The sequence below is a fragment of the Berghia stephanieae genome, chromosome 9 (assembly GCF_034508935.2).
Source record: "Berghia stephanieae isolate SIO BIC M18660-M18661 chromosome 9, UCSD_Bste_1.3, whole genome shotgun sequence".
NCBI lineage: Eukaryota > Metazoa > Mollusca > Gastropoda > Nudibranchia > Aeolidiidae > Berghia > Berghia stephanieae.
This window is the reverse complement of record NC_088368.1, coordinates 42,777,984-42,803,085: the sequence shown is the minus strand read 5'-3', so window position 1 is coordinate 42,803,085 and position 25,102 is coordinate 42,777,984. Positions and strand designations below refer to the sequence as shown.

Sequence of the window (25,102 nt, the reverse complement as noted above, 5' to 3'; positions counted from 1 at the left end):
CATACCATCAATATACTTTGAGATCACCTAAAAGTCTCATCCAGACACAAGCACAGAATCTCACTAAGAGGAACACACTCAAATGCTTACATTATACACATTCAAAACAACACATATAACTATACGTAACAGATGATTTACAAGGAGAAAATATCATCTCCAAAAACGTTTACTATACAGTGGAACCTCCCGATAACGACATGCCACGGCACCGAGTTTTTATGTCGTTATCCGGAGGTGTCGTTATTTAGAGGTTTCCAAGATGGCGGACAAAATGGGCGTGGTAAGGCCCGCGGGACCAGTTTTTATTAACATTGACAAGACAAACAAAACATTGTAGTGTATTCCTCTTAGAGGGTTCTTGTGCGTGTGTCTGGATGAGACTTTTAGGTGATCTGAACTGAGTACACTGATAGTGTGCTCCTGGAATCTACATCTGTTCCCTATTTAGACCATTCCCCTTTGTCTTACTTTTTCTTATGTCATTTCAATTGTAAATCTAGAATGTTTTTACTCTCCAATTTTCTTCCTTTTTACTGGCGCTGATATGACATAGATGTGTCACAAGCGCTGTAAAACCCTTTAAAACAAGTGAGTTAGATAAAATTCCTCATCCTCTTCCTCCTCCTCCCACAAAAACACTACTACTACTACTACTACTACTACTACTACTACTACTACTACTACTACTAATACTACTACTACTACTACTATCACCACATAATATCACATTTTTCAAGATTTTGTGTTTACTTGCTTACATTAATGCATAAAAAAAAAGCTGCGTTCTCATTGATTTCAAAAGCTGCGTACTCATTGGTTCAAGCAGGAATCGTTTTTATAAACTTTGAGTACTCATACTCTGTATTTTTAGTATCAGATATCTACGAAAACTGCCGAAAATCGCCAAAATGATGTTATTCGGAGGTTTTATCAAAAAGTGCGTCGTAATCTGGAGGTTTTTTTACTGATCTTAAAGAGAAAAAAAATCTGGACCATGGGTCAATGTCGTTATCAGGAGGTTGTCGCTATTCAGAGATGTCGTAATCGGGAGGTTCCACTGTACATTTGTTGACTGTTTCCCTCTCAGCCAGGTACTCCGACTAGGGAAAGGACAAAACCATCTCACTCCAATACAAAGAGAGAAAGCAAGTTGAAAAACAGATATATGAATATAGAAGACGCAGTAAGTAATCTCCCTGCCCAATAGGGAATGAGATTAGCGGAAGAGTAGCATCCCTTGATTGGACGTCACCTTACAGAGAGAGCGTCAACATAGTTTTGCGCATGCGTCTCTCTCGTCCTCCTCTTTCACCGGAAGCGAGGACGAGAGACGCATGCGCACAACCATATTGACGTTCTCTCTCTAATAACTTCTTCGCCGGTGACGTCGAATCAAGGGACGCTACTCTGATTCCTTATATATATGAGAGCCAAAATGTCGTAATTCTACTAATGTTTTTTTTTTTTTTTTTGTCGTTGACGGGTCTGTTTTGTTTTTGTTTGTTTTTAAGGGTTTTACGGCGCTTGCAACACAGTAAGGTCATATCAGCGCCAGTAAAAAGGAAGAAAAAGGGATAGTAAAAAGTTGTAGAATTACAAATATAGCACCCAAGAAAAAGTGAGACATTGGGAACAAATAGGGATCAGATGTAGATTCCGAGGACACACCATCACAGTACTTAGTTTGAGATCACCTAAAAGTCTCATCTAGACACAAGCACAGGTCCCAACTAAGAGGAATACACTCAAATGTTTACAAATCATATAATATAATATGTAAACTAAACATAATACAATGCATAACAGGGAGATGATTTACAAGGAAAAAAAATATCATCTCCCAAAACAATAACAATGCATTCAACTGTTTCCCTCCCAGCCAAGGAACTCCGGCAAGGATCAGGACAAAACTAAGTAATCTCATTCCAAGACAATGACAGGAAACAATTGGAAAACGGGTATGGGGGGATAGAAGACACAGCATGTACCTCCCTGCCCACTATGGGAGGTCAGGAACCCCACCCAGGTAGACGGGTCTGATTACCTTCCACAATCACAGGTAAAATGGTATCTGCAGTCATAAAATCCCAAATGGTGATAAAACGTTTTTAAAGGGGGTGAAACAGGTAAGAAAAATACCACTTGAAAAGTAGTTTAAAATTTTAAAATCTAAAAATCTGATGTAAAATAATGCCATTTTGGGCTCTTGTTTCATTGGAAGTGTAAAACCACTTCAGGAAGACTGGATACAAACCTTGTGTAATTCTTCAAGTGTTGCTGTTGGCTGTGGACCCCTTGTAAAGCGCTTTGAGCATGTTCAGTGGATATTGCTCTATACAAAAGCTCAAGGTTTTTAAAAATTTTAACAGACAAATTACACGGTCTGACCAATTCTTAAATTGGTTTTATTCTTATAAATACATTTGGCAAACCGTGAATTAAAGAACTTGGCCAGAAAACGTCGTCCTTCAAATATCAGTCGATTTAAATGGCTCTCATCTTGGAAAAATAAACAAATCTCAAACCTGGGACTCAGGGAAGACCTCGCGAAGTCCCAGATTTGAGAGGGGTTTTTTTTTCCACGATGAGGGTTATTTGAATCAAGCGATATTTGAAGGACGAGTTTTCTGGCCAAAATTTTAAATATGTGTTTTTCCATAGTACGGCAGTTAACTGGTTAAATGATCTAAATATAACTTGATTTTGGAATTCCAATTGTTTTACTTTTCAAGCAAGTGTGTCAGTGCATTTACAATCTTGTAAGGAAGTTAGAGCTGAGTGTGTGCGCATTTTTTTTGGGTGTGTGTTTGTGTGCCTGTGTGCATATTTTTCGGGTGTGTGTGTGTGTGTGTGAGTAGCAGGTGCATATTAAGTGTATTCATAATGTTTGGTGTGTGTGTGTATTTTGGGAGAGGGAGGGGGGGGGGGGTTGCATATATTTATGGGTTGTTTGTATGTGAGTATTTGTGTGCATATCTTGTTTTGTTTTGTTTTTTTTTGGGGGGGGGGGGGGGGGGGGGGGGGAGAAGGCATTGGGCATAAAGAATGTGCATGAAAGCGAAGCAGGAGGTGATATAATAGGATGAGAGAAAAATAAATGTGAGAGAGTTTGGTTGAAATAAAGAACTAGATATATCTAATAAAAATAAACTTTTTTCTGCCTGGACTTTTGTTTCATCCTAGCAGCCTAGTAGAAGGTATCTCTTTATCAATTTATATATCTTTATAAGATGGTTCATGTTACGGTTCATGTTGTTTTAGTTTTATTCTTGACGAATCAACTTATTTTCCAAACTCCGCTAAATCCGGCTTCTTGAAGGTTGAAATTCTCCAGTTCGTTGTGTACGCCCTCGTGATCCTCCTCTCCGTAATAGGAACCGCCTACGTCACTAACACCAACACCGTAGACAGTATTATCATAGTCACCAACGATACCACCACCACCACTACTAATATGCTGCTGACGATCTGCATCGACTACATCTTCCAGCACCACATCGGCAGGATTTTGTTGACATTGCTGTTGTGATTGTGACAGTGCAGTTGGTCCAGGAGGTGCTTCATTTGTTGCGAGGGTAAGAACGGGTCTAAATTGTTCCTGGATACGTTCGAAATGGGAGCCCTTCCAATAGACTTTGCCACATCCTACACACACAAAGAACACGTCGACGGACTGGAAAATTTCGAGGTTGGAGATGGTTTCAATCTGGTTGGGGAAAGATTGTATTTTTTTAAAAAAAGGAATAAAAATTGAAGAAAAATACATTTTTCTAATATTTCTATGTATGAATATTAAAGTTTATAGTTAATTACTAATCCTTGTGGATTCTTTGAGCTGTCGTGTGGTTTATTTTCGGTTGAGTGCCAAGCTGACATGGAGGTGTTTTGCAAAAAAAAAAAAGACCAAAAAAACCCCCCAAATTTTGGAAGAAAAATCCCACATTTCGAAATGGGAGCCCTTCCAATAGACTTTGCCACATCCTACACACACAAAGAACATGTCGATGGACTGGAAATTTTCGAGATTGGAGATGGTCGGAATGATTGTATTAAAAAAAAAAAAGGAAAAATGAAGAAAATGTGATAGTCAAAAAATTATAAAATTACAATTCAAACACCCAAGAAAATATAAGACCAAGGGGAATTGGTTCCAATTGGAAACAGATGTAGATTAGATTCCAAGAGGGTCCCATCAGTGTACAGTAGAACATGAAAGTAATGTACTCGGAAATAGCGAGTAAAATCTAAATCCCCGTTTTTTTTTCTCTTATTTGAGTCTATAAAATTAGCATGCAAGTAGCGAGTATGAAAAAGAGGTCAACTCGGAAAAAACGAGCATTTCCTGCCTAGGACTTCGAACGAAGTAAAGCAAAACACCAGACAAGGGCGATTTAAATATTTTTAGCTAGCTTCTTTTCTTTTCTTATTTTTCGTTACGAGTAATACTACATAGTAGCCTAGTCTAGAGTACATGGTAGGCGAAACAAATTTGGGTGGGGGTTTGGTGTGTGTGTTTGTGTGCGTGTGGGGGTCAATTATTCACCCAATGTGGTGCCACGCGACGCGCAAAGTAAGCACTGGCAGCCAACAAGTCAACATGCCTCACTTCGCAGCATCGGTCAGTGAGTCGCATTCGTTAACGAACGACACAATCAGCGAGAGAGGGGAGCTTGGAACCATCATTTCAGTGGGTCAGTGATTGAGTGATGCGCTTGCTTACCTCATCAAACATGCATACAAACACTCGCACACACACATACACGAAATCTTGATGGAAATGGAAGGGGTGGATCAACTTCAACCTGTGGCCATCTTTACGTAGTTAACGAAGGCCGTGTTCAACCCCGCCCTCACCCCACTTTATCCACACACAGTCATTTGCATGCACGCGCGGCACACACGCACAAACAAACACACACACACACACACACACACATTGTCTTTCCATATTTTTGTACGGCCGAGTGACCTTTCCTGGCAACTCGGGAATAGCGAGAACTCGGAAATAGCGAGTAATCAGGAGTGGACCCGTCGAACTCGCTATTTCCGAGTTCTACTGTACTTAGTTTGAGATCACCAAATAGTCTCATCCAGACACCAGCACAGGATACTGCTAAGAGAAACACTCAAATGTTTACAGGATATGTTAAAAATAAAAATATAACAATTATTACACAACAGAGAGATGATTTTCCAGGTCTAAAATATCGCCTCCCAAACTAAAACTATATTTTTCTGACATGGCGTTTTTTTTTGTTTTTTTTTTTTCAAAAATAAATTCCAAAATTTTGCAAGCTAAAAACAACAAAATTTGCAAAATTTGCGATTAATTTTCCTAAAAACTCATAATTTTTTTGTTTTTTTGCAAAAATAAATTCCAAAATTTTGCAAGCTTAAAACAGCAAAAATTTTTAAAAATTTGAAATTAATTTTCCTAAAAACTCATAATTAGTTCATGAAATAGAAAGGCATTTGTTTGTGTTTAAGTAATAAAGTTTTTTTACCTGTAACCTAACGCCGTTGTGCACGAAAGTGCGAGAAATGGAATCCACGCCGTAGTTCGACAAAAATAACTGTTGTGCTTGGGCATCCATACCGCCTAAATCTTTGACATACTGGTAGCTCGATGGAGATGGATAAGAAGCTGACGACGTTGCTGACTGATGATGTTGATGTTGTTGTTGATGATGATGGAGGTGGTGCTGATGATGTACATTGCGTTGTATATTGGCGACGAACAGCTTCTCCATGTGAACACTTGGTATGTGAGCAAAAACCGCCCCGTTACAGACCTGGTGAAATAGGATAAATAAAATATGAGAAGAAGAAAAAAAAAAAATTTCCCATCTTTTCCAGCAATGTTGAACACAAACAAAAATTTTTTTGAGTTTTTATATAGCGCAATATCCACTAAACATGCTCAAAGCGCTTTAAACTTAACATGTACGACAAGACATGACGCCTGTTAGGCGATATTACATTTTTTTCCAACAGAGACAACACTGTTAACGGCCAGGTACTCATTTTACACCTGAGTACGATGAGAGAATATGACAAAAGAGCCTTTTCCAAGGACTCAACTATACGCTGAGCGAGGCTCAAACCCAGGACCTTCCGATCAGAAAGCGAGTGTCATACCACAAGACCACATAGCCACACCATTCACTACAAACTATACTTCTTATTTCAGCATATTCCGCATATTGCACCACAAACTACACTAACTTGATTATTAAATTTATCTAACTCTAGCTCCCTCCCATTTGACTGATGCTAAAACGAGCATGTCGGTGTTCACATAAAAACATTTCAAACAAAATCTACTTATGCTATCATCAAAAATGTAAACAAACTATTCTAACGACACATTTAGTATGAGACAACAAAGCCATGAATTAATGCAGCTATGTGGTCTTGTGGTATGACACTCGCTTTCTGATCAGAAGGTCCTTGGTTCGAACTTCGCATAGTTGAGTCCTTGGAAAAGGCTCTATATTCACGTCCTCTCTACGTACTCAGGTGTAAAATGAGTACCTGGCCGTTAACAGCGTTGTCTGTCGGAAAAAAATGATAATATCGCCTAACAGGGGTTATGTCCCGTCCTATATGTTAAGTGTTGCTGTTGGCCAGAGACCCCTTGTAAAGCGCTTTGAGCACGTTTAGTGGCTATTGCGCTATATAACAGCTCAATTATTAAGATTTGAAACGTCTTATTCAACAATGTCCACTGAAAGTGTGTGACAATTACTGACACTGACATGAAAATCTTGGATCACTTACAGCACATCTACTGAAAATGTCATCCACTCCGACGTCCACTTTAAAATGCTTCAACACGTCCATGCACTGGTCCTTGGACTTGATTGTGTTGGACACGCAATAACACATGCTCTCACCAACACGACTCCTCACCTGAGAATGAAAAAAGGAAAAGTGAGCTGTTTAGTTTTTAAGTTTTTAAGGGTTTTACGGCGCTTGCAATACATTTAGGTAATGTCAGCGCCAGTAAAAAGGAAGAATATGGGATAGTAAAAAGTTTTAGAATTACAATTTAAGTACACCCAAGAAAAGGTAAGACAAAGAGGAATTGGTTCAAATAGATAACCGATATAGATTTCAAGAGCACACTATCACTGCACTTAGTTTGAGATCACCTGAATGTCTCATCTAGACACCAGTACAAGATTCCACTAAGAGGAATACACTCAAATGTTTACATTATACATTCAAAATAACAAATATAACAATATATAACAGAGAGATGAGTTACAAGGAAAAAAATATCATCTCCCAATAGACTTAACTATGCATTTGACTGTTTCCCTCCCAGCCAGGGTATCCAGCAAGGGACTGGACAAAACCAAGTAATCTCATTCCAAGACAAAGACAGAAAGCATGTTGGAAAACAGATATAGGAGGATAGAAGACACAGTAAGTGCCTCCCTGGCCACTATGAGAGGTCAGGAACCCCACTTATACAGTATGAAAAAAAATCAAAAGGTAAAAATGGTAAAGCAATTCAAAGGACGATATATAGAAGGAATGAAACTGACGTCACTCAGCTCTTTGTTAGTGTTCTGGGCAGCCATTTTAAGGATAATTTCTAACTAAAATTATATCAAACAGGCGGCTATAAACGTTCAAGCTCACACAAAGTTTTGTGTGTTGGTAAGTTGTATCCGGCTGAGTATTTTACCTAAATGCATAGCATGGATAGATAGCAGCAATGAACATTGGGTAAACATACAAAATACTTTATGATATTTGAGACAGTTGCTGGGAGTGAAACACACGGTAGCAATCGCAAGAGGGTTTAGGACAATAAATGTGTCAGTACATGACATAATCAGTCGGAAGGTGAACATTTTGGATTTGCATTTTTTCTTTGCATATTCTGCCCAGAGCATTTTAATCTTTATTTGAAGTAAATCGGGTGATTTTTCGTGAAGTTTTGGTCATTGTATGGGAAAAGTATCCAGCAACTTTTCTCAAATTTCATCCTTTTTTAACTTGACTAGCTGTAAAAAAAAAAACATTAAGAAGGCTCTTTACTCACATTTTCTCACCGTACTCAGGTGTAAAATGAGTACCTTGCTGTTAACCGCGTTGTCTCTGTCCGAAAAAAATTGTAATATCACCTAACAGGTGTCATGTCTCGTCCTACATCTGAAATGTTGCTGTTTTGGCCAGGGGCCTCTTGTAAAGCGCTTTGAGCACGTTTAGTGGATATTGCGCTTTACAAAAGCTCAATTTAAATCTAATTTTACGTAAAGACAACATGGACTGTACTAGACCAGACCTCCTTGAATTGCTTTACAAACTTACTACTTACTTAATCCTCTTCGGGCCTTGTGGCACATAGAGGCATCCACCAGACATCTCCATTTTTTGCGATCGGCTGCTTTTGCGGTGGCTGTATTCCAAGACAGGCCTGCTTCATTTAATTCTTTCTCCATGGTCCTTTGCCAGGTTTCTTTGGGTCTCCCCCGCTTTCTCTTCCCATCTGCTGCTGCCCAGTACAAGTACAAGGCTTTACAAACCTAGATTGTATTTTTTTTTCTAAATGTGCGGCTCTGCGGTCTTGCGGTGCGACACTTGCCTTCAGATCGGAAGGCCCTGAGTTCCGAGTCCCGAGCGGCACATAGTTGAGTCCTTGTAAAAGGCTCTTTACTCACATTCCTTCACTGTACTCATGTGTAAATGAAGTACTTGGCCCTTAACAGTGTTGTCTCTGTCTGAAAAATTGCAATATGTAATGTCTCATCCCACATGTTATTAACATGTGGGATGAGACATTACATATTGCAATTTTTTAACATTGTTAAGTGTTGCTGTTAAATTGACTCCTTGGAAAAAGCATTAACAGCGTTGTCTCTGTCCAGAAAAAATTGTAATATCGCCTAACAGGTATCATGTCCCATCCTACATTTGAAGTGTTGCTGTTGGCCAGGGACCCCTTGTTAAGTGCTTTGAGCGCGTTTAGCGGATATTGTGCTATATAAAAGCTCGAGTTTTCAAAGTTTTTTTAAAAGGCTTGCACATGTCCTTTAACACAAGATAATTTTACCTGCTCATAAGGCAATCCAGTTGTCAAAATAATCCTGTTTTCCCTTAATGCAACCTGTTGAATAACAAAATCATGTAAAAATGAAAACTATTTGTCCTTAACTATGATGAATTTAAAATGTTAATCATCAAAGGGTCAGGGGTCAGTATGGCTCAACGGTATACAGTGCAACCCCGATGTAACGACATCCTTTATAGCGACATTCCCTGTATAACGACATGGTACTCAGGTCCCATTTTATTTTACTATATATCATTAGTAATAAAAAACCCTCTATAGTGACGTACATTTCAGCAAAACCCCTGTATAACGACATTTCTGGTCCGACAAACCTTGAAGGTCTACCTACCATGAAATTGTTCGTAACTATTACAAGTGGTATCCTCCATTCTATGTATGTTGTCTACTCGTAATAAGCCCAGAGCTAGTTCTTATTGTAGCCAATCAAAACGCTTCTTTTTCAGCCAATCAATAGTCACATTTGTACAACACTGCAGCCAATCAGAAGGCTCGCCTCACCCAATGAATGCCTGTGACAGGTCAACGCTGGACTGTTTATAAATCCTTTGTCCACTCTCCATTCATTGCCGGTCCCAAGCCCGGATAAACTACAGAGGGAAAATGAAAAAGTATAGATTCACTACACAAGACCCAAAACACCTCCTGATATACACACATAGGAAACCTCTCTGTAACGACATCCCTCTATAACGACACGTTTTCCCGGTCCCGACGATGTCGTTATATCGAGGTTGCACTGTAGTCTTTGCTTCGTACCCAAAAGGTACTGAGTTTGATTACATGCCTCGTTGTGTGGCCTTGAGCAAGTCACCTCGCCCTAGCTCACTTGAGTTATTCCAGTCCTCCCTTGGAATTAGACCCTAAAGACCAATTTCCTCCTTGGGGATGAATAAAGGGAATTTTCTTTTCTTTTCTTTTAAATGAAGAATGGAGGTTGAACGTACAAAATGGATTAACATTTTAAAAAAAGAGAAATAATTCACCTCTAGTGTATTGTAATTTGTTAAAACTACTAACAGTGCAGTGCTTGAATTATTGTAAAAAGTAATATTCAAAGATGAATATAACAGCTTCAAGAAAGAACAAAATACCAAACATGCAGACCTGCCAACCTTCCCAGAATGAAAAGTGTATTCTATGATCCTAAAAAGTGTATTTTTTATCAAAAAAAAAGTGTATTTTGTCGGCATGTGTGGAAAATAAAAGTGCGTAAAATATAAAAATAAAAATTTATATAAAAGCTAACATCAAACCCAAATCAAAAATACTCCGATATTCATCATTCAAACATTCGTTTGCAGCAATCTCTAGTAATTACAAAATTATCGGTTTATCGAGAAACTAAAACTTAATGATCATTTTAAATCAGTATAAGGCTCAGATATTGTAATATCTAAGGATATTGCTTTCGAAACACTCAAAAGAAATGACTAAAAGACCCTAAATATGTTGGTAGTATTGATGCTAATGCCTGAAGAAGAGGAGGTGGTGGTTGTAGCGATGGTGCTCTAGTGGTGGTGGTGATGGAAGAAGTGATGTGGTGGTGGTGGTTGTGGCAGTGACAATGCTGTGATGGTGGTTGTAACCGTGGTGATGGTTTGAGATGATGATGCTGATGTCCTAAATGAAGTTGTGATGGTGATATACATCTGCCAGCCCAGTAAATCAGTTGGAGGTTTTGAGATAAATTATTTGTGAGAGTGATCTTCAATCTAATAGAGATGACAATTTGCAGCAGTGACAAGATAATTTCCATTATGTTATCAAATGATCCATGTCTTTTTCTCCCTTTTTTATAGCATTTACTACTCCTCCTCCTACTACAACTACAACAATTCCTACAACCACTACTAGACTAGTACTATTACTACTACCACTACTACTTCTACTCCTACCACTATTACGACTACTACTACATATAATACTATTACTGTTGGTCAAATGATGGGAAATTCACACATATCACAGACAAGTTAAATACTTCTAGAGGATTCATTTTGAACCATTTTGTTCCTAAAGCTGCCCGGTTGGTAATGAAAAAAAAAATCACTCATACAAAATAATAAATCTTAAAAAAAGATCATTAAATTTTAAAAAACAAAATAGAGTAATTTTAGTAATTACAAAGGGAAATAATCCATTTATGTTTAAGCTTATCAGCAATACAGTTTTTAATTGAAAGCTTCATTGCCAAAGGCGTTAGTTAAATTTAATTTTCACCTTAAATTTTCTATTTAACAAGTGGTAAATTCTTAAATGTGGCCTGAGGCCATTTAAAGTATAAAATAAGCTTAAATGCATAATTCTATGCAAATCCTCAAAAAGTTATGAGAAAAATATTGGTGAAAACCGGTAACATATAACTAACTGAAATGGTAACAATAGTAACTGTGATGCATTATTCAGAAACACAGTCAACAATTGATGTATGACAAGTCATTTTCAACATCATTCCTGCTTGAGAAAAAAAAATTAAAATATCCTTTGGAATCGTATCCACGTATTTGAGTCCAAAAATCGTACTAAAATACGATTAATCGTACCGGTTGGCAGGTCTGAACATGGAATGTTTCGGGATCAAATCTTGGCTACAATAATCTTTTCATAGAAATCAAATACCACCATTAAACATGAAGAAAACACTATTCACAACATTTTGGTCTCCTCAATGGAATATCAAACGCCAATCTGACATAATCAAGGTGAAAAAAGATTTACTTTTCTTAATCTTGTGACCTACAGCTCTGGTTGCCAGCTACTTCCATAGCCAGCAACCTGATCCGATGTGTGAATACTACTCATTGTTTGATATTTTTTATCTGGTGTTGTGCTTGAATATTACAGACCCAGTATCTGTTGTCGTCAACTGATGTCAAATTTATGGTAAAATTTATGTTTGATTGCAAAATTACTTTGTCTCTCATTCTTGTTTTTTTTAAAAGTTGTCCACTGATTCATGGAGAACTAATTTTCAAAATGCTTGCTCTGAAAAAAAATCAGAGGAAAATTTGATTTCGAGAATATTTTTGCCTCATTTTCTCTTTTGTTCAGAAGTATTCAGGAGCACGAGTAAGTAGTCGGAAACTATCAGAAATATTCATCCTTGTAGACGGCTGTCATCTGCATTTTTTTGCAGCCGCAAATATCAGGGCGATTCGCAAATTTTGGCAAATTTCCCAAAATTGGCAAATCGCGTGGCAAATTTTAGGGAAAAAAAAGAAGCGAAAACAAAATAATGAAAAAAAAAAGTGCGAAACTTGAGAAATGTTGCAGATTTGCCTGGGCCCAAACCAAGGGAAGCTACTCTCTATGGATAATGATCCTTTAAAATCTTTGTAACAACAAATTAATAAATGTAGCCTCCTTAAATATAATTAATTGTCTTTTATACATATTTTTTTCTGTATCGCGTGTTAATTTTTGCTGAAACGCTTAGTTCTCCTCCGCAAATTTCTTGGCAAATTTTCGGGGTTTTTTGGGCAAATTTTGGCAAATTTTAGGTCGCAATTTGGCAAAAAATGCAGATGACAGGTAAACGGCAACTAAATTGTCACTGGAAATCACGGCTCTAGTTTTATTTTTAGTGTGCACCTCTTTCATAACACAGCTGTTGCTGGCTCAACTGACCTGCACTGCATCTTCGTGTAACTGACCAGTACTCAATATTTGTGTGTCCACACCACAGGACCTCAGCTGGTTGCCCAGACCTTGGAGCATTGAGTCACACACCACTCGGAGTTGGTGAGGCCTACAGCTGGCTGTCACATGAGTATAGCTTGGATTGGCAGGCATCGAACTCTGAGAATTTGATGGTAAGAAAAAACAACAAAATATATCAATGCTGTTAAATGGCTTCACCAGTCTTCTATGCAATTTTACACATTTATGTGCGTCCCCGACATAATCAGCCGCATGGTGAAAATTTTTGTTATGCGTTTTTTTGCATTTTTTGAAAGCCCAATGTCTCCTGAGCATTTTAATCTTTATTTGAAGCAAAGCGGGTGATTTTTCATGACAATATTTCATCAATATGCAGAAAATGTTAGATTTAATGATTTTTGATGAGACAGGGAGGAATGGAGAGAGATAATTCATGCAGTATCCGAAGCCTGGACCAGGCATGGAACCTAGAAGAAGAAGATGAGAACTCATTTTCCATAATAATTGACCTCTTGTCTAAAACTGTCAATATCTCTGTTCAAAGCTTTTCACCATGATTATCTCAAGGACGCCCACATTTATCCACAGTTATTTAATCATGTTCTACATAGTTATAAATTTTAACTTTTGGTGCACGAGACAGCGCCACTGCAGTCAATCGGTGATTAAACTCTAAAACCTAAATTAGCTTTTTTTTTTGTTTTGGTCTCGCTTTGACTAACCATAGAACAAGCTTCGGGGATTCCCCCATAACTTCACCACAATCATCAAAAAATGAGAAAAAAAATCAAACAGCGCGGGTTTGAACGACAGAGATGTTTTGTTTTTAAGGGTTTCCAATCCGAAAGAGAATGTCATACTACAAGACCACATAGCTGCACATTGATAGTATGCTCTTAGAATCTAAATCTATTCCATAGTTGTACTTTTCCTTCTTTGTTTTATGCTGTGTGCTTTTAATTGTAAATCTAGAATTCTTTTACTATACTATTGTTTCCCTTTTTCCTGGTGCTGAAATGACCTACATGTGTCGCAAGCATAAAACAAAGAAGGAAAAGTACAACTATGGAATAGATTTAGATTCTAAGAGCATACTATCAATGTGCAGCTATGTGGTCTTGTAGTATGACATTCTCTTTCGGATTGGAAGGTCTTGGGTTTGAGTCTCTGACCATACTCAGATTAAAACGAATACCTGGCTGTTAACAGCGTTGTCTCTGTTGGAAAATATTGTAATATCGCCTAACAGGTTTCATGTCTTGTTCTACATGTTATGTGTTGCCGTTGGTCAGGGAATCCCTTGTAAAGCGCTTTGAGCACGTTTAGTGGGTATTGCGTTATATTTTTAAAAACTCAAGCTAAAGCTCAATATGCATTAAAAAAAAAAAATTGAGCATTTATATAGCGCAATATCCACTAGACGTGCTCAATGCGCATTACAAGGGGTCCCTGGTCAACAGCAACATTTAACATGTAGGATGAGAATGACGCCTGTTAGGCGATATTATAATTTTTCGGACAAAGACAACGCTGTTAACGGCCAGGTACTCATTTTACACTTGAGTACGGTGAGAGAATGTGAGTAAAGAGTCTTTTCCAAGGACTCAACTATGCGCCGAGCGAGGCTCGAACCCAGGACCTTCCGATCCGAAAGCGAGTGTCATACCACTAGACCACATAGCCGCACAAGGGTGAGAACACTTAAAAGTCTCCTCCAGCCACAAGCACAGAACAAAGAGATGATTTACAAGGAAAAAAAAATATCATCCCCCAAAACTTTAACAAATACATTCGACTGTTTCCCTCTCAGCCAAGGACTCCGGAAAGGGCCTGGACAAAACCAAGTGATCCTATTCTGAGACAAGGACAGAAACTCATAAAATAGATATAGGGGTGTAGAAGACACAGCAAGTAACCTCCTGCCCACCATGGGAGGTCAAGAGACCCCATCCAGACAGCATGGGTTTGAACCACGGAGAGAAAAAAAGCAGTGGCAGCCGATGAATGCTGATGGTTTTTAAAGCACTTTGAGCACATTTAGTGGATATTGCGCTATATAAATCTCAATTTATATGGCGCAATATCCACTGGACATGCTCAAAGCGCTTTACACAGGGTCCCTTGCCAACAGCAACACTTAACTTGTAGGACGGGACATGACGGCTGTTAGACGATATTACAATTATTTTCGGACAGAGACAACGCTGTTAACGGCCAGATACTCATTTTACACCTCATGTTGATGCAGTTGTGCTGAGGTAGTTCAAGTAGAGTCAAGCGATCTACACATCAATGTCGTGGTCTATCATTAGAGATCAGGAAAAAATATAAAATTAGACTATGTGGCTGTGTGTGTGGTCTAGTAGTATGACACTCACCTTCGAAGAGGAAGGTTCTGGGTTCTCGCCCAGAGAATAATAATAATAATAATAATAATAATAATAATAATAATAATAATAATAATAATAATAATAATAATAATAATAATAATAATAATAATAATAATAATAATAATAATAAAAATAAAGAGAAGAAGAAGAAGAAAGAAGAAGAAGAAGAAGAAGAAGAAGAAGAAGAAGAAGAAGAAGAAGAAGAAGAAGAAGAAGAAGAAGAAGAAGAAAGAAGAAGAAGAAGAAGAAGAAGAAGAAGAAGAAGAAGAAGAAGAAGAAGAAGATTGTTATGTCGTAAAGTTACACTTTGAATGAGTAAAACAAATTTTCCTTCATTCTAACCTTTTTACTGACGTTCATTTTGTTCTTCTTCCTGTCAAGTCTCGTCTTAGACCGGAATATGACGGGTGGTTCTAGCATCTCCCTGCTCGTCACCCCCATGGACTGAGCTTGAGACAAGAGATGCTTGTGGATCTCCAACAACACATAAGCATCCATGGCTTAAAGGAAAAGAAAGTAACACTGGTGAATATATATGTTAAACCAATTACTTCTTCTTCTTCTTCAAGTACCAAGTCTGTGCCAGACATCGGTGATCATGGTACGCCATTCATCTCTCTGATCAGATAACCTCAGAAAACTAATATTACTCTTCTCTTTCTTTGTCACCAATTACTAGAGGTGCCTAAATGAGTCAATAAAAGGAGATAAAAATAAAGGGATTAAATCTGACTCTTGAATAAGGGAACAACGCAAAACAAACGACGTTTCGGCCTTTGGCTTTTTTCAAGTGTTTACTTGAAAAAGGCCAAAGGCTGAAATGTTGTTTGTTTTCTGTTGTTCTCATATTCAAGAGTCAGATTTAATCCCTTTATTTTTTTCTCCAATACAAATGTTACAGTGAATGACATTATCAATCGGATGGTGAATGGGTTTGAACTGAGATATTGCCAAGCTTAATTAGAAGGTCAATTTTTAAAATCAAAAATAAGTTCTTGTCATAGATTATTAAAACAACCCTTTTTGTACATCTACGGGAAATATCAAAACTTAATTTCATTTCTAAATATTTTTTACATCTAGTCAAGTTGAAAAAGTATGAAATTTGAGAAAAGTTGCTGGAAACATCTAACCGTAACTTCATTAAAAATCACGCGATTTACTTCAAATAAAGATTAAAATGCTCTGGAGAGGATATACTTTCAGAAAAATGAAGGAAAAAAAATGCAACTCCAAAATGTTCACATTCCGGCTGATTTTGTCTTGCACTGATATAAATGAGTATTTACAGTATTGCAGCCAACTTTGCAAAGAGCAAAAATGTGACATCCTATGTGCAGCTATGTGGTCTAGTGGTACGACACTCGCTTTCGGATCGGAAGGTCCTGGGTTCGAGCCTCGTGCTCGGCGCATAGTTGAGTCCTTGGAAAAGGCTCTTTACTCACATTCACTCACCGTACTCAGGTGTAAAATGAGTACCTGGCCGTTAACAGCGTTGTCTTTGTCCGAAAAATTATAATATAGCCTAACAGGCGTCCATGTCCCGTCCTACATGTTAAATGTTGCTGTTGACCAGGGACCCCTTGTAAAGCGCTTTGAGCACATTTAGTGGATATTGCGCTATATAAAGCTCATTAACATTAACATCCTAACATGCACTACCGTCATGACCCAAAATGGCAGAATGTTTGGACTATTATAAACCATAATAAAATCTTGATTGAGAGATATAATCTCTATTTGTCTATTCCTTGTAAGGCTATGTGGTCTTGTTGTTTGACACTCGCTTTCAGATGAGAAGGTCCTGAGTTCGAGCCTCGTCGGTGCATAGTTAGAGTCCTTGGAGAAGGCTCTTCACCATTTTCAGATGTAAAATGAGTACCTGGCCGTTAACAGCGTTGTCTCTGTCCGAAAAAATTGTAATATCGCCTAACAGGCGTCATGTCTCGTCCTACATGTTTAATGTTGCTGTTGGCCTACGGGACCCTTTGTAAAGTGCTTTGAGCACGTTTAGTGGGTATTGCGCTTTATAAAAGGTCATTTTTTTAAATATAAATATATCTATACATTAAAATGGAGCTTTCAACCATTTAAGCAAAATTACAAAAGACACATCCCCTTCCTGCCCCCTATGTCAACACCCCAATGAAACAGTAACACACCACTTGCTTGAATGTCAACGTCTTGAAGACCTGAGATGCACATTCCTCCCACCAAATCCAAGAACCAGTAACACACTTTATAGTCACCTGGAACAACTACAAAAGACGTCTAACTTCTACGTCATGGCACAAGACCGAAGGGCTAGAGCTCAGGTAGTCGCTGGTTCGGATAAGCAAGTAACTAAGTAAAATGGAGCTTTACCAGCATAAAGGATCTGACTCCTCCTCAAAGGTCGTTTCTCCCAGTTTGACATTTGCTCATCTTTACACAGAGGCTTCCCAATGATTTTCTTGACCAACAAACTCAATCCTTTCTCCTCGTTCTTCGAAGGAAAGCCCAACGTCACCCTGGAGCTGGACGGCTCCTGAAGCCCATCCACACTACTGCTGATACTGCCTCTCTCGCTAAATTTGGAATCAATCTCATCAGAATAACTGTCGCTCTTGGCCTCTGGCAGGAAATGACAAGATCATAAAAGTAAAATATAAAATACAGGCAAAAGACAAGCCTTGGTCTTGTCACGGATGGGAGAGTTAAAATCGTAATAATTTATTTTTTAAAATTTAGACCACACAATTATCGCAGGAACGAAGTTGGTGTCCCTGTACGGCTCCTGGAGCCTGTCCACACTCTGCTACTGCCTCTCTAGCTAAATTGGGAATCAACTTCAACAGCAACATATAAAATCTTATCTACTTAGAGAATGGTATCATGTGATTATACAATGTCAAGAGCCACCACCCACCCCCATTTTCACTTTTTTAAAATACTGTTATGAATTGTTGGTAGGTATGATGTGGTAGTAAGTTATGGCACTAGTGGTAGAGATGATAGTGTAGTGTTAGTAGTTGTAATGGTTGTAGTAGTGGTGATTGTGATGGTGGTAGGGATGATGATGTGGCAGTGGTTGCAATCGTGGTGGTAGGGATGATGATGTGATGGTAGTTGTAGTAGTGAAGTGGTGGTGGTGGTAGGAATGATGATGGTATAGTGGTTGTAGTACGTAATAGTGGTAGTTTTAGGGATAGTGATGTGGTGGTTGTTCTAGCAGTGGTAGCATTGGTGGTAGGCATGGTGATGTAGTGGTGGTTGGAGTAGTTGTGGTAGTGGGTATGATGACGTGGTAGTTGTAGTGATGGTATGGGATGTGGTAGTGGTGGTGATGGGGATGAGGATGTGGTGGTGGTTGCATTTGTGAGTGGTGTTGGTGATAGGGATGATGATGTGGTAGTTTGTAGAAGTGGTGGTGGCAGGGATGATGATGTGGTGGCAGTTGTTGTAGTAAAATAATAACATTTTGTGCACAGCAGTTGTCCTTCATACATTTTTTATATCCCATTTTAAGCAAGAAATTCCTCGTTTTTTTCATTTCACAGGAAATTTCACCCTCAATCTCATTATTTCCAACTTTTCCGACCAAGTATGTAATTTCTGACCAATTTCCAACTTTCCGACTTCCCTGGACACCCTGCACTATATATACCTATTACCAAATTTTACTTTATTCATATTTACGTATATTACGTTTATGTATGTATCATTGTCTGCATTTTTATACATCTGTACAAAAATTTCCTTTTGGATGAATAAAGCACATTATTATTATTATTATTACTATTATTATTATTATTATTATTATTATTATTATTATTATTATTATTATTATTATTATTATTATTATTATTATTATTATTATTATTGTATTAAAAATATAATTTTTTTTACCTTGAGAGCTTCCCTCTTCGTTTTCTCTCCTGAACTCTTGGCCACTTTGATTGTTGCCTGTATCGAGATTGAGAAGGAAAGGGTGGATGAATATTACTGTTATGGGTGTTTATAAGAGGGGTTCAAGACAACCGCTTTGTCCTAAGACAGCAGACAAATGCGACCCGTAACATAAAATAGAACAAAGGATCCACAGATAGAAGTCTCTGGGCTCACATTATTAGATAGATTATGACGTGCCAAGATGGAGAGAAGAAGAGAAAGATAGAGATATATAGAAAGAGAGACATCTAAATGGGACAACTTTCGAGAGAGTACACCCATCTAAGAATACGTGAAAGACCGAAGGGCTAGAGCTCAGGTGGTCGCTGGTTCAGATAAATTTTTTAAAAAGGAATATGTGAGTAGGGGACAAGACAAACGTGCCAATGAATTAATTATAAGTAATAACACAAATGTGTTAAAACAAACATTTATTACAGACGATATATACTATAGCTGAACCCCTATACAAACAACCCATAACAATGACGAGTGCTTAATCATTTCAACAGTCATCAGCTAGTATGTTTTACAATATGAAAACGGATTAGTGTTGTTATGTGGTCTTGCGGTATGGCACTCGCCTGCATATCTGAAGGTCCAAGGTTGGAGCCCCGTTCTGAAAAGTGCATAATTGAGTCCTTGAAAAAGACTCTTTATTCACATTCTCTCACTGTACTCAAGTGCAAAATGAGTACTTGGCCGTTATGGTGTTGTCTCGCTTGGAAAAAAATTGTAATATTGCCAAACAGTACAGGCCTCCTGTCTCATCATACATATTAAGTGTTGCTGTTGGCTTGGGACTTCTTATAAAGTGCTTGGAGCACGTTCAGTGGATATTATACTACATAAATAAACTGGACCTATGACAAACTGGGCCTATGACAAACTGGGCCAATGACAGACTGGGTCAATGACAAACTGGGTCAATGACAAACTGGGCCTATGACAAACTGGGCCTATGATAAACTGGGCCTATGACAAACTGGGCCTATGATAAACTGGGCCAATGACAAATTGGGCCTATGACAAACTGGGCCCATGACAAACTAGTTCTGTGACAAACTGGGCCTATGATAAAATGGGCCTATGACAAACTGGGCCTATGACAAACTGGGCCCATGACAAACTGGGCAGCCCCTTAAATAACAATTGTTCAGTCAAAGCATGAATCATGACTTACCCATCTCCAAATCCTCCTTGGACGCCAGTAGGTCATCCAGCTTGTAGATTGCATGAAAATGGAGAAAAAAAATAAATGAATAATATAACAATGATGATGATGATGATGACGATGATGATGATGATGATGATGATGATGATGATAATAACTATAGTAATGACAATAATACAGCGCATACCCTGGATAACGATATAACTCAGGACCTGAAAATGATGTCATTGTCCAAGGGGTTTCACGATGGTAGAAAAATTTTTGTTTAATTTTTAAATAAAAACTAAATTAAAATAAAAATAAAAAATAATTTTAATACAAACAAAACAGTAAATAAAAATAAAATTCACTTTATTCATCCCATTGGGGACATTTGTCTCTTGGGCCTATTCTAAGGGAAGACGAATAACCCAGGCATCAGCCGCAGTGCATGCCACAAATTGAGCTAGGGCGAGGTGGCTTGCTCAAGGCCTCACATCAAGGCAGAGGGTGATCAAACTCGGTACCTTTCGGGTATGAAGCAAAGAGCATACCGCTGAACCATGCTGCCCCAAAGGGCATGATGCGACCTGTGGCCACAACAATGTGCTGCGAAGACCCTTGCCTATGATAAGACACATCCAAACACGTTAGAAGGCGTATTTCTCCTGTTGACAAAGGGTTTATCCGTCACACTTTCACTCTCCGATGTGCGCTGTCATTGTGTTACATTTTCACTCTCCGATGTGCACTGTCATTGTGTTACATTTTCACTCTCCGATGTGCGCTGTCATTGTGTTACATTTTCACTCTCCGATGTGCACTGTCATTGTGTTACATTTTCACTCTCCGATGTGCACTGTCATTGTGTTACACTTTCATTCTCCGATGTGCACTGTCATTGTGTTACACTTTCACTCTCCGATGTGCACTGTCATTGTGTTACACTTTCACTCTCCGATGTGCGCTGTCATTGTGTTACACTTTCACTCTCCGATGTGCACTGTCATTGTGTTACACTTTCACTCTCCGATGTGCACTGTCATTGTGTTACACTTTCACTCTCCGATGTGCACTGTCATTGTGCTACACTTTCACTCTCCGATGTGCACTGTCATTGTGCTACACTTTCACTCTCCGATGTGCGCTGTCATTGTGTTACACTTTCACTCTCAGATGTGCACTGTCATTGTTTTGATCGTAAACAATGCTTGGACACCGTGTCCTCTGTGTATAGTTTATCCAGGCCTGGGACTGTTGTATTATTTAATACATTTAATAATACAACAGAACATTTCTTGATTTCCTCTTCATTCGTCATGTTAATGTTGCTGCTCGAAGCTCGAAGACATAAAGAACAATGTGAAATTGAATGCAAGCTTCAATTTAATATACGAAAATAGATAAAACAGACGCTTCAGGTTTCCCCTTTAGTGGGCGTCCTTGAGATAATCAGTCGCATGGTGAAAAGATTTAAATGGAGATATTGACATTTTTAGTCAAGAAGTCAATTTTTATGGAAAATGAGTTCTCATTAAAAATCATTCAATCAAACATTTTTCTACATATTGATGAAATATTTCAATTGGATTCTACTCCTAAATATTTTATTTTAATTATTTTTATGAAGGTAATTATTATACTTAATATCAACTCTTGTCAACTTTGGAAGCGATTTTCTCAAAAATATGGTTTCCCACCCTAGCCCATGCATATGACCATAACTTCAAGAAAAATCACCCGATTTGCTTCAAATAAAGATTAAAATGCCCAGGAGACATAGGGCTTGCAAAAAAATGCAAAAAAAACCCCCGCAAAAACAAACATTTTCACAATACGACTGATTATGTCAGGGATGCACATCTTTGTCAACAAAACAGGATGAATGAAACACTACCGTTTTAGCCAATTTGGAAAGCTCGACTACTCGCACCATCTTCATAAACGGCTCTTTCATGGATGGATACGAGTTGGACAACATTCTCAGATCTGTATCTAGGCCATAACCTGTGGATACAAGGAAAACTGTTAGCAGTCGGTGTGAGAATTAATACCAAACACTAGAGGTGCCTAACTGGAGAAAAAGATTAAGGGAGTAAATGTGACTCATAATTTATAAGGGAACAACACAAAACAAACGACGTTTCGGCCTTTTTCAAGTAAACACGAAATATATATAATATATATATATATATATATATATATATACAGTAGAATTACTTTAAACCAAAATTTTGGGGACCTTCTAAACCATTTCGGTTTAAAGACATTTTGGTTTAAAGCAAGTTCCCGTTTTGCAATGTTTTTCAATGGTAGTAACTTTTTAAGGAATTTGCTCATTTAATGGTATCATGGGTTTCCCGTTAAATGGAGTTGTTGGTCTTCGTAACCATTAATTTTTTTTTTTTTTTTTTTTTTTTTTGGTGTGTTTTAATAATATTTTTGGGGGTTTTCGTTTTCAATTCAAAATTGTTGAAAGAGTTGAGTTTGGGATGCCGTGTTTTTTACATATCTCTGTCTTGATCAACTTTTTTTACCATCGACTTCACATAGTATTTTAATTTTAAACTCCAACGTGTAAGCACAGTGCTTTCTTTTAGACATCTTTTAGTAAAATGCAAAGCTAAAATAAGATCGAAAGTTCTTGTGCGATAATTGATAATGAATGACGCGCAGCTACTCAGAGGTGAAGTGAAATGGTAATGAAAAGGCGTGTCAATGCTAAGCTGTCTACTACTACTAGGCATCTCTCTTTTGAAAAGCCATTAGGTTCAAAGGCCTAATTTCATAGACCCCCCCCCCCCCCCTCACCACACACACACACACACACACACACACCTTAAACAAAGTGGAAATGAAATGGCATGTCAATGGTAAGTTGTCTACCCCCCCCCCCCCTCCTTCCTTATTCTCGTGTTTAAAATCCAGTCAGTTCCGAAGCATCAACACACGAGCGAGAACATCTCGCTTGCGTGATTCTACACCCCAACTCCTCCTCTTTCCTCATTTTTCATGTGCCAGTCACCCGCTGTCTTCCTTTTCCAGTCTGTGCGATTGTGGTGTTGGCCGAGCCCAAGTGCAGTGTTTGCCTACACCCCACCCATCACCCTCATCTTATACTTACGCTCTTTGTTTAATATCGCCGGGCATTATTACGTGTGGCCACCTTCCCCAATTTTTGAAGAAAAATTGAGAGAGAATAAAGGAAGGTGGTCTCAAATTGTTTCGGTTTAAAGAAAGTCCTTCTTAGAAGTATTTCGGTTCATCGTAAGAATTAGTACAAAGATAATGAAGAAACTAGTACAATTTATTAAATTCTTTGCGGTTTAAGGTATTTTTCGGTTTAGCTTCTTTCGGTTTAAAGTGATTTTACTGTATATATTAGAGTGTCATAATAATATAGGTAAAAATGTGTGTGTGTGTGTGTGTGTGTGTGTGTGTGTGTGCCTTTGTGATAATTTACACAGGATTGCCAGTTCAGGAGGCAAAATTTTACTGAACTTTGACACAAACACATTGACCGACGCCTTTCAGAGCGCTGAACTCTGGTAAAAAGACTTTTATACTATTATTTTTTTTTTTAACTGAGAGTTTATAATTTACTGAATTCCGTAAATATACGGAAAATTGGCAATCTTGTTAATACACAAAATACGTTTTTAAAATTGATGCTATGCATTTAGGCAAAATACTCATAACATTTGCCAGCCAAATATAACATACCAACAAACAAAACTATGTGTAACCTTGATGTTTATTGTCTAATTGATAGAATTTAGTGAGAACTACTCATAAAAAAGGCTTACTAAAAACAATAACAGCGAGCCGAGTGACGTCAATTTCATTCCTTCTATAAAAATCCTTCATTTATAGATAGTATGCGCTTGGTAAGAAATTCACAACATTGCCATCCAGAAATATAACGGACCAACACACAAAACTATGTGTAATCTTGGTCGCTTATAGTCTGGTTAATACAGTTTAGTGAGGAATTACTCATAAACATGGATGGTAAAAAAAAAACAATAACAAAGAGCTGAGTGACGTCAACTTCATTCTATCTAAAGAGGGATTTAATTATTACGACAAGGAAGTGAATAAATAATTTGAGAGAAAAATTAAAAGAATTTTATTCTGATCTCATCAAAAGCAAAAACAAAAAACAAAAAAAACAACAAAAAAAAAAAAAAAAGGAGGCAATTCTACATTCAACTTTTTTTTTTCTCAAGTCGTCTGCCATGCAACTCAATCAAATCAATTCAAATGTGCCAAAACAAGTAACAAATTCTGTGTATTTTTGGAAAACAATCTAAAGATTAAGAAAAAAAAGTATCAAATCTAAAATTTAAGGTTTTCTCTTTTGTTATTGTTTTTAAGAGGTTTTACGGCGCTTGCAACACATTTAGATCATATCAGTTCTAGTTCTAGTAAAAAAGGAAGAAAACTGGAAAAATTCGAAGTAAAAAAATTCTAGCATTACAATTAAAGCACCTAAGAAAAAAGTAAGACAAAGGGGAATGGTTCAAATAGGAAATAGGAAACAGATGTAGATTCCAAGAGCACACTATAAGTGTACTTAGTTTGAGATCACCTAAAGGTCTCATCCAGACACCAGCACAGGTCCTTGCCAAGAGGAATATACTCAAATGTTTACCAAAAAACAACATAAAAATATATATATATAAATATTAGCACATAACAAGAGAGATGATTTAGAAGGGGAAAAAATATCATCTCCAAAAAATGACACTACACATTTGGCTGTTTCCCTCCCAGCCAATGACCCGGACAAGGGCCAGGACAAAACCAAGTAATCCTATTCCAAGACAAAAGACAGAAAGCAACTTTTTTAAAAACAAATATAGCGGGATAGAAGAC

General features: G+C 37.8%; 1 protein-coding gene across 1 annotated transcript in view; it reads right to left on the bottom strand.

Moving 5' to 3' along the window:
* Nucleotides 1–2,387: 2,387 nt before the first annotated feature.
* The window catches only part of LOC144980268 (exonuclease mut-7 homolog), a 45,988-nt gene continuing 23,273 nt past the window's right edge, over nt 2,388–25,102 (bottom strand). The window contains exons 10-19 of the mRNA XM_078927901.1: nt 22,122–22,231; nt 20,255–20,294; nt 19,030–19,086; nt 17,506–17,754; nt 15,484–15,641; nt 12,719–12,889; nt 9,071–9,124; nt 6,784–6,915; nt 5,508–5,795; nt 2,388–3,709 (exon numbers count right to left, since the gene is read on the bottom strand). Coding sequence (XP_078784027.1) covers nt 3,281–3,709; nt 5,508–5,795; nt 6,784–6,915; nt 9,071–9,124; nt 12,719–12,889; nt 15,484–15,641; nt 17,506–17,754; nt 19,030–19,086; nt 20,255–20,294; nt 22,122–22,231 — 1,688 coding nt within the window. The 3' untranslated portion in view covers nt 2,388–3,280. The remainder of the gene's footprint in view (nt 3,710–5,507; nt 5,796–6,783; nt 6,916–9,070; nt 9,125–12,718; nt 12,890–15,483; nt 15,642–17,505; nt 17,755–19,029; nt 19,087–20,254; nt 20,295–22,121; nt 22,232–25,102) is intronic.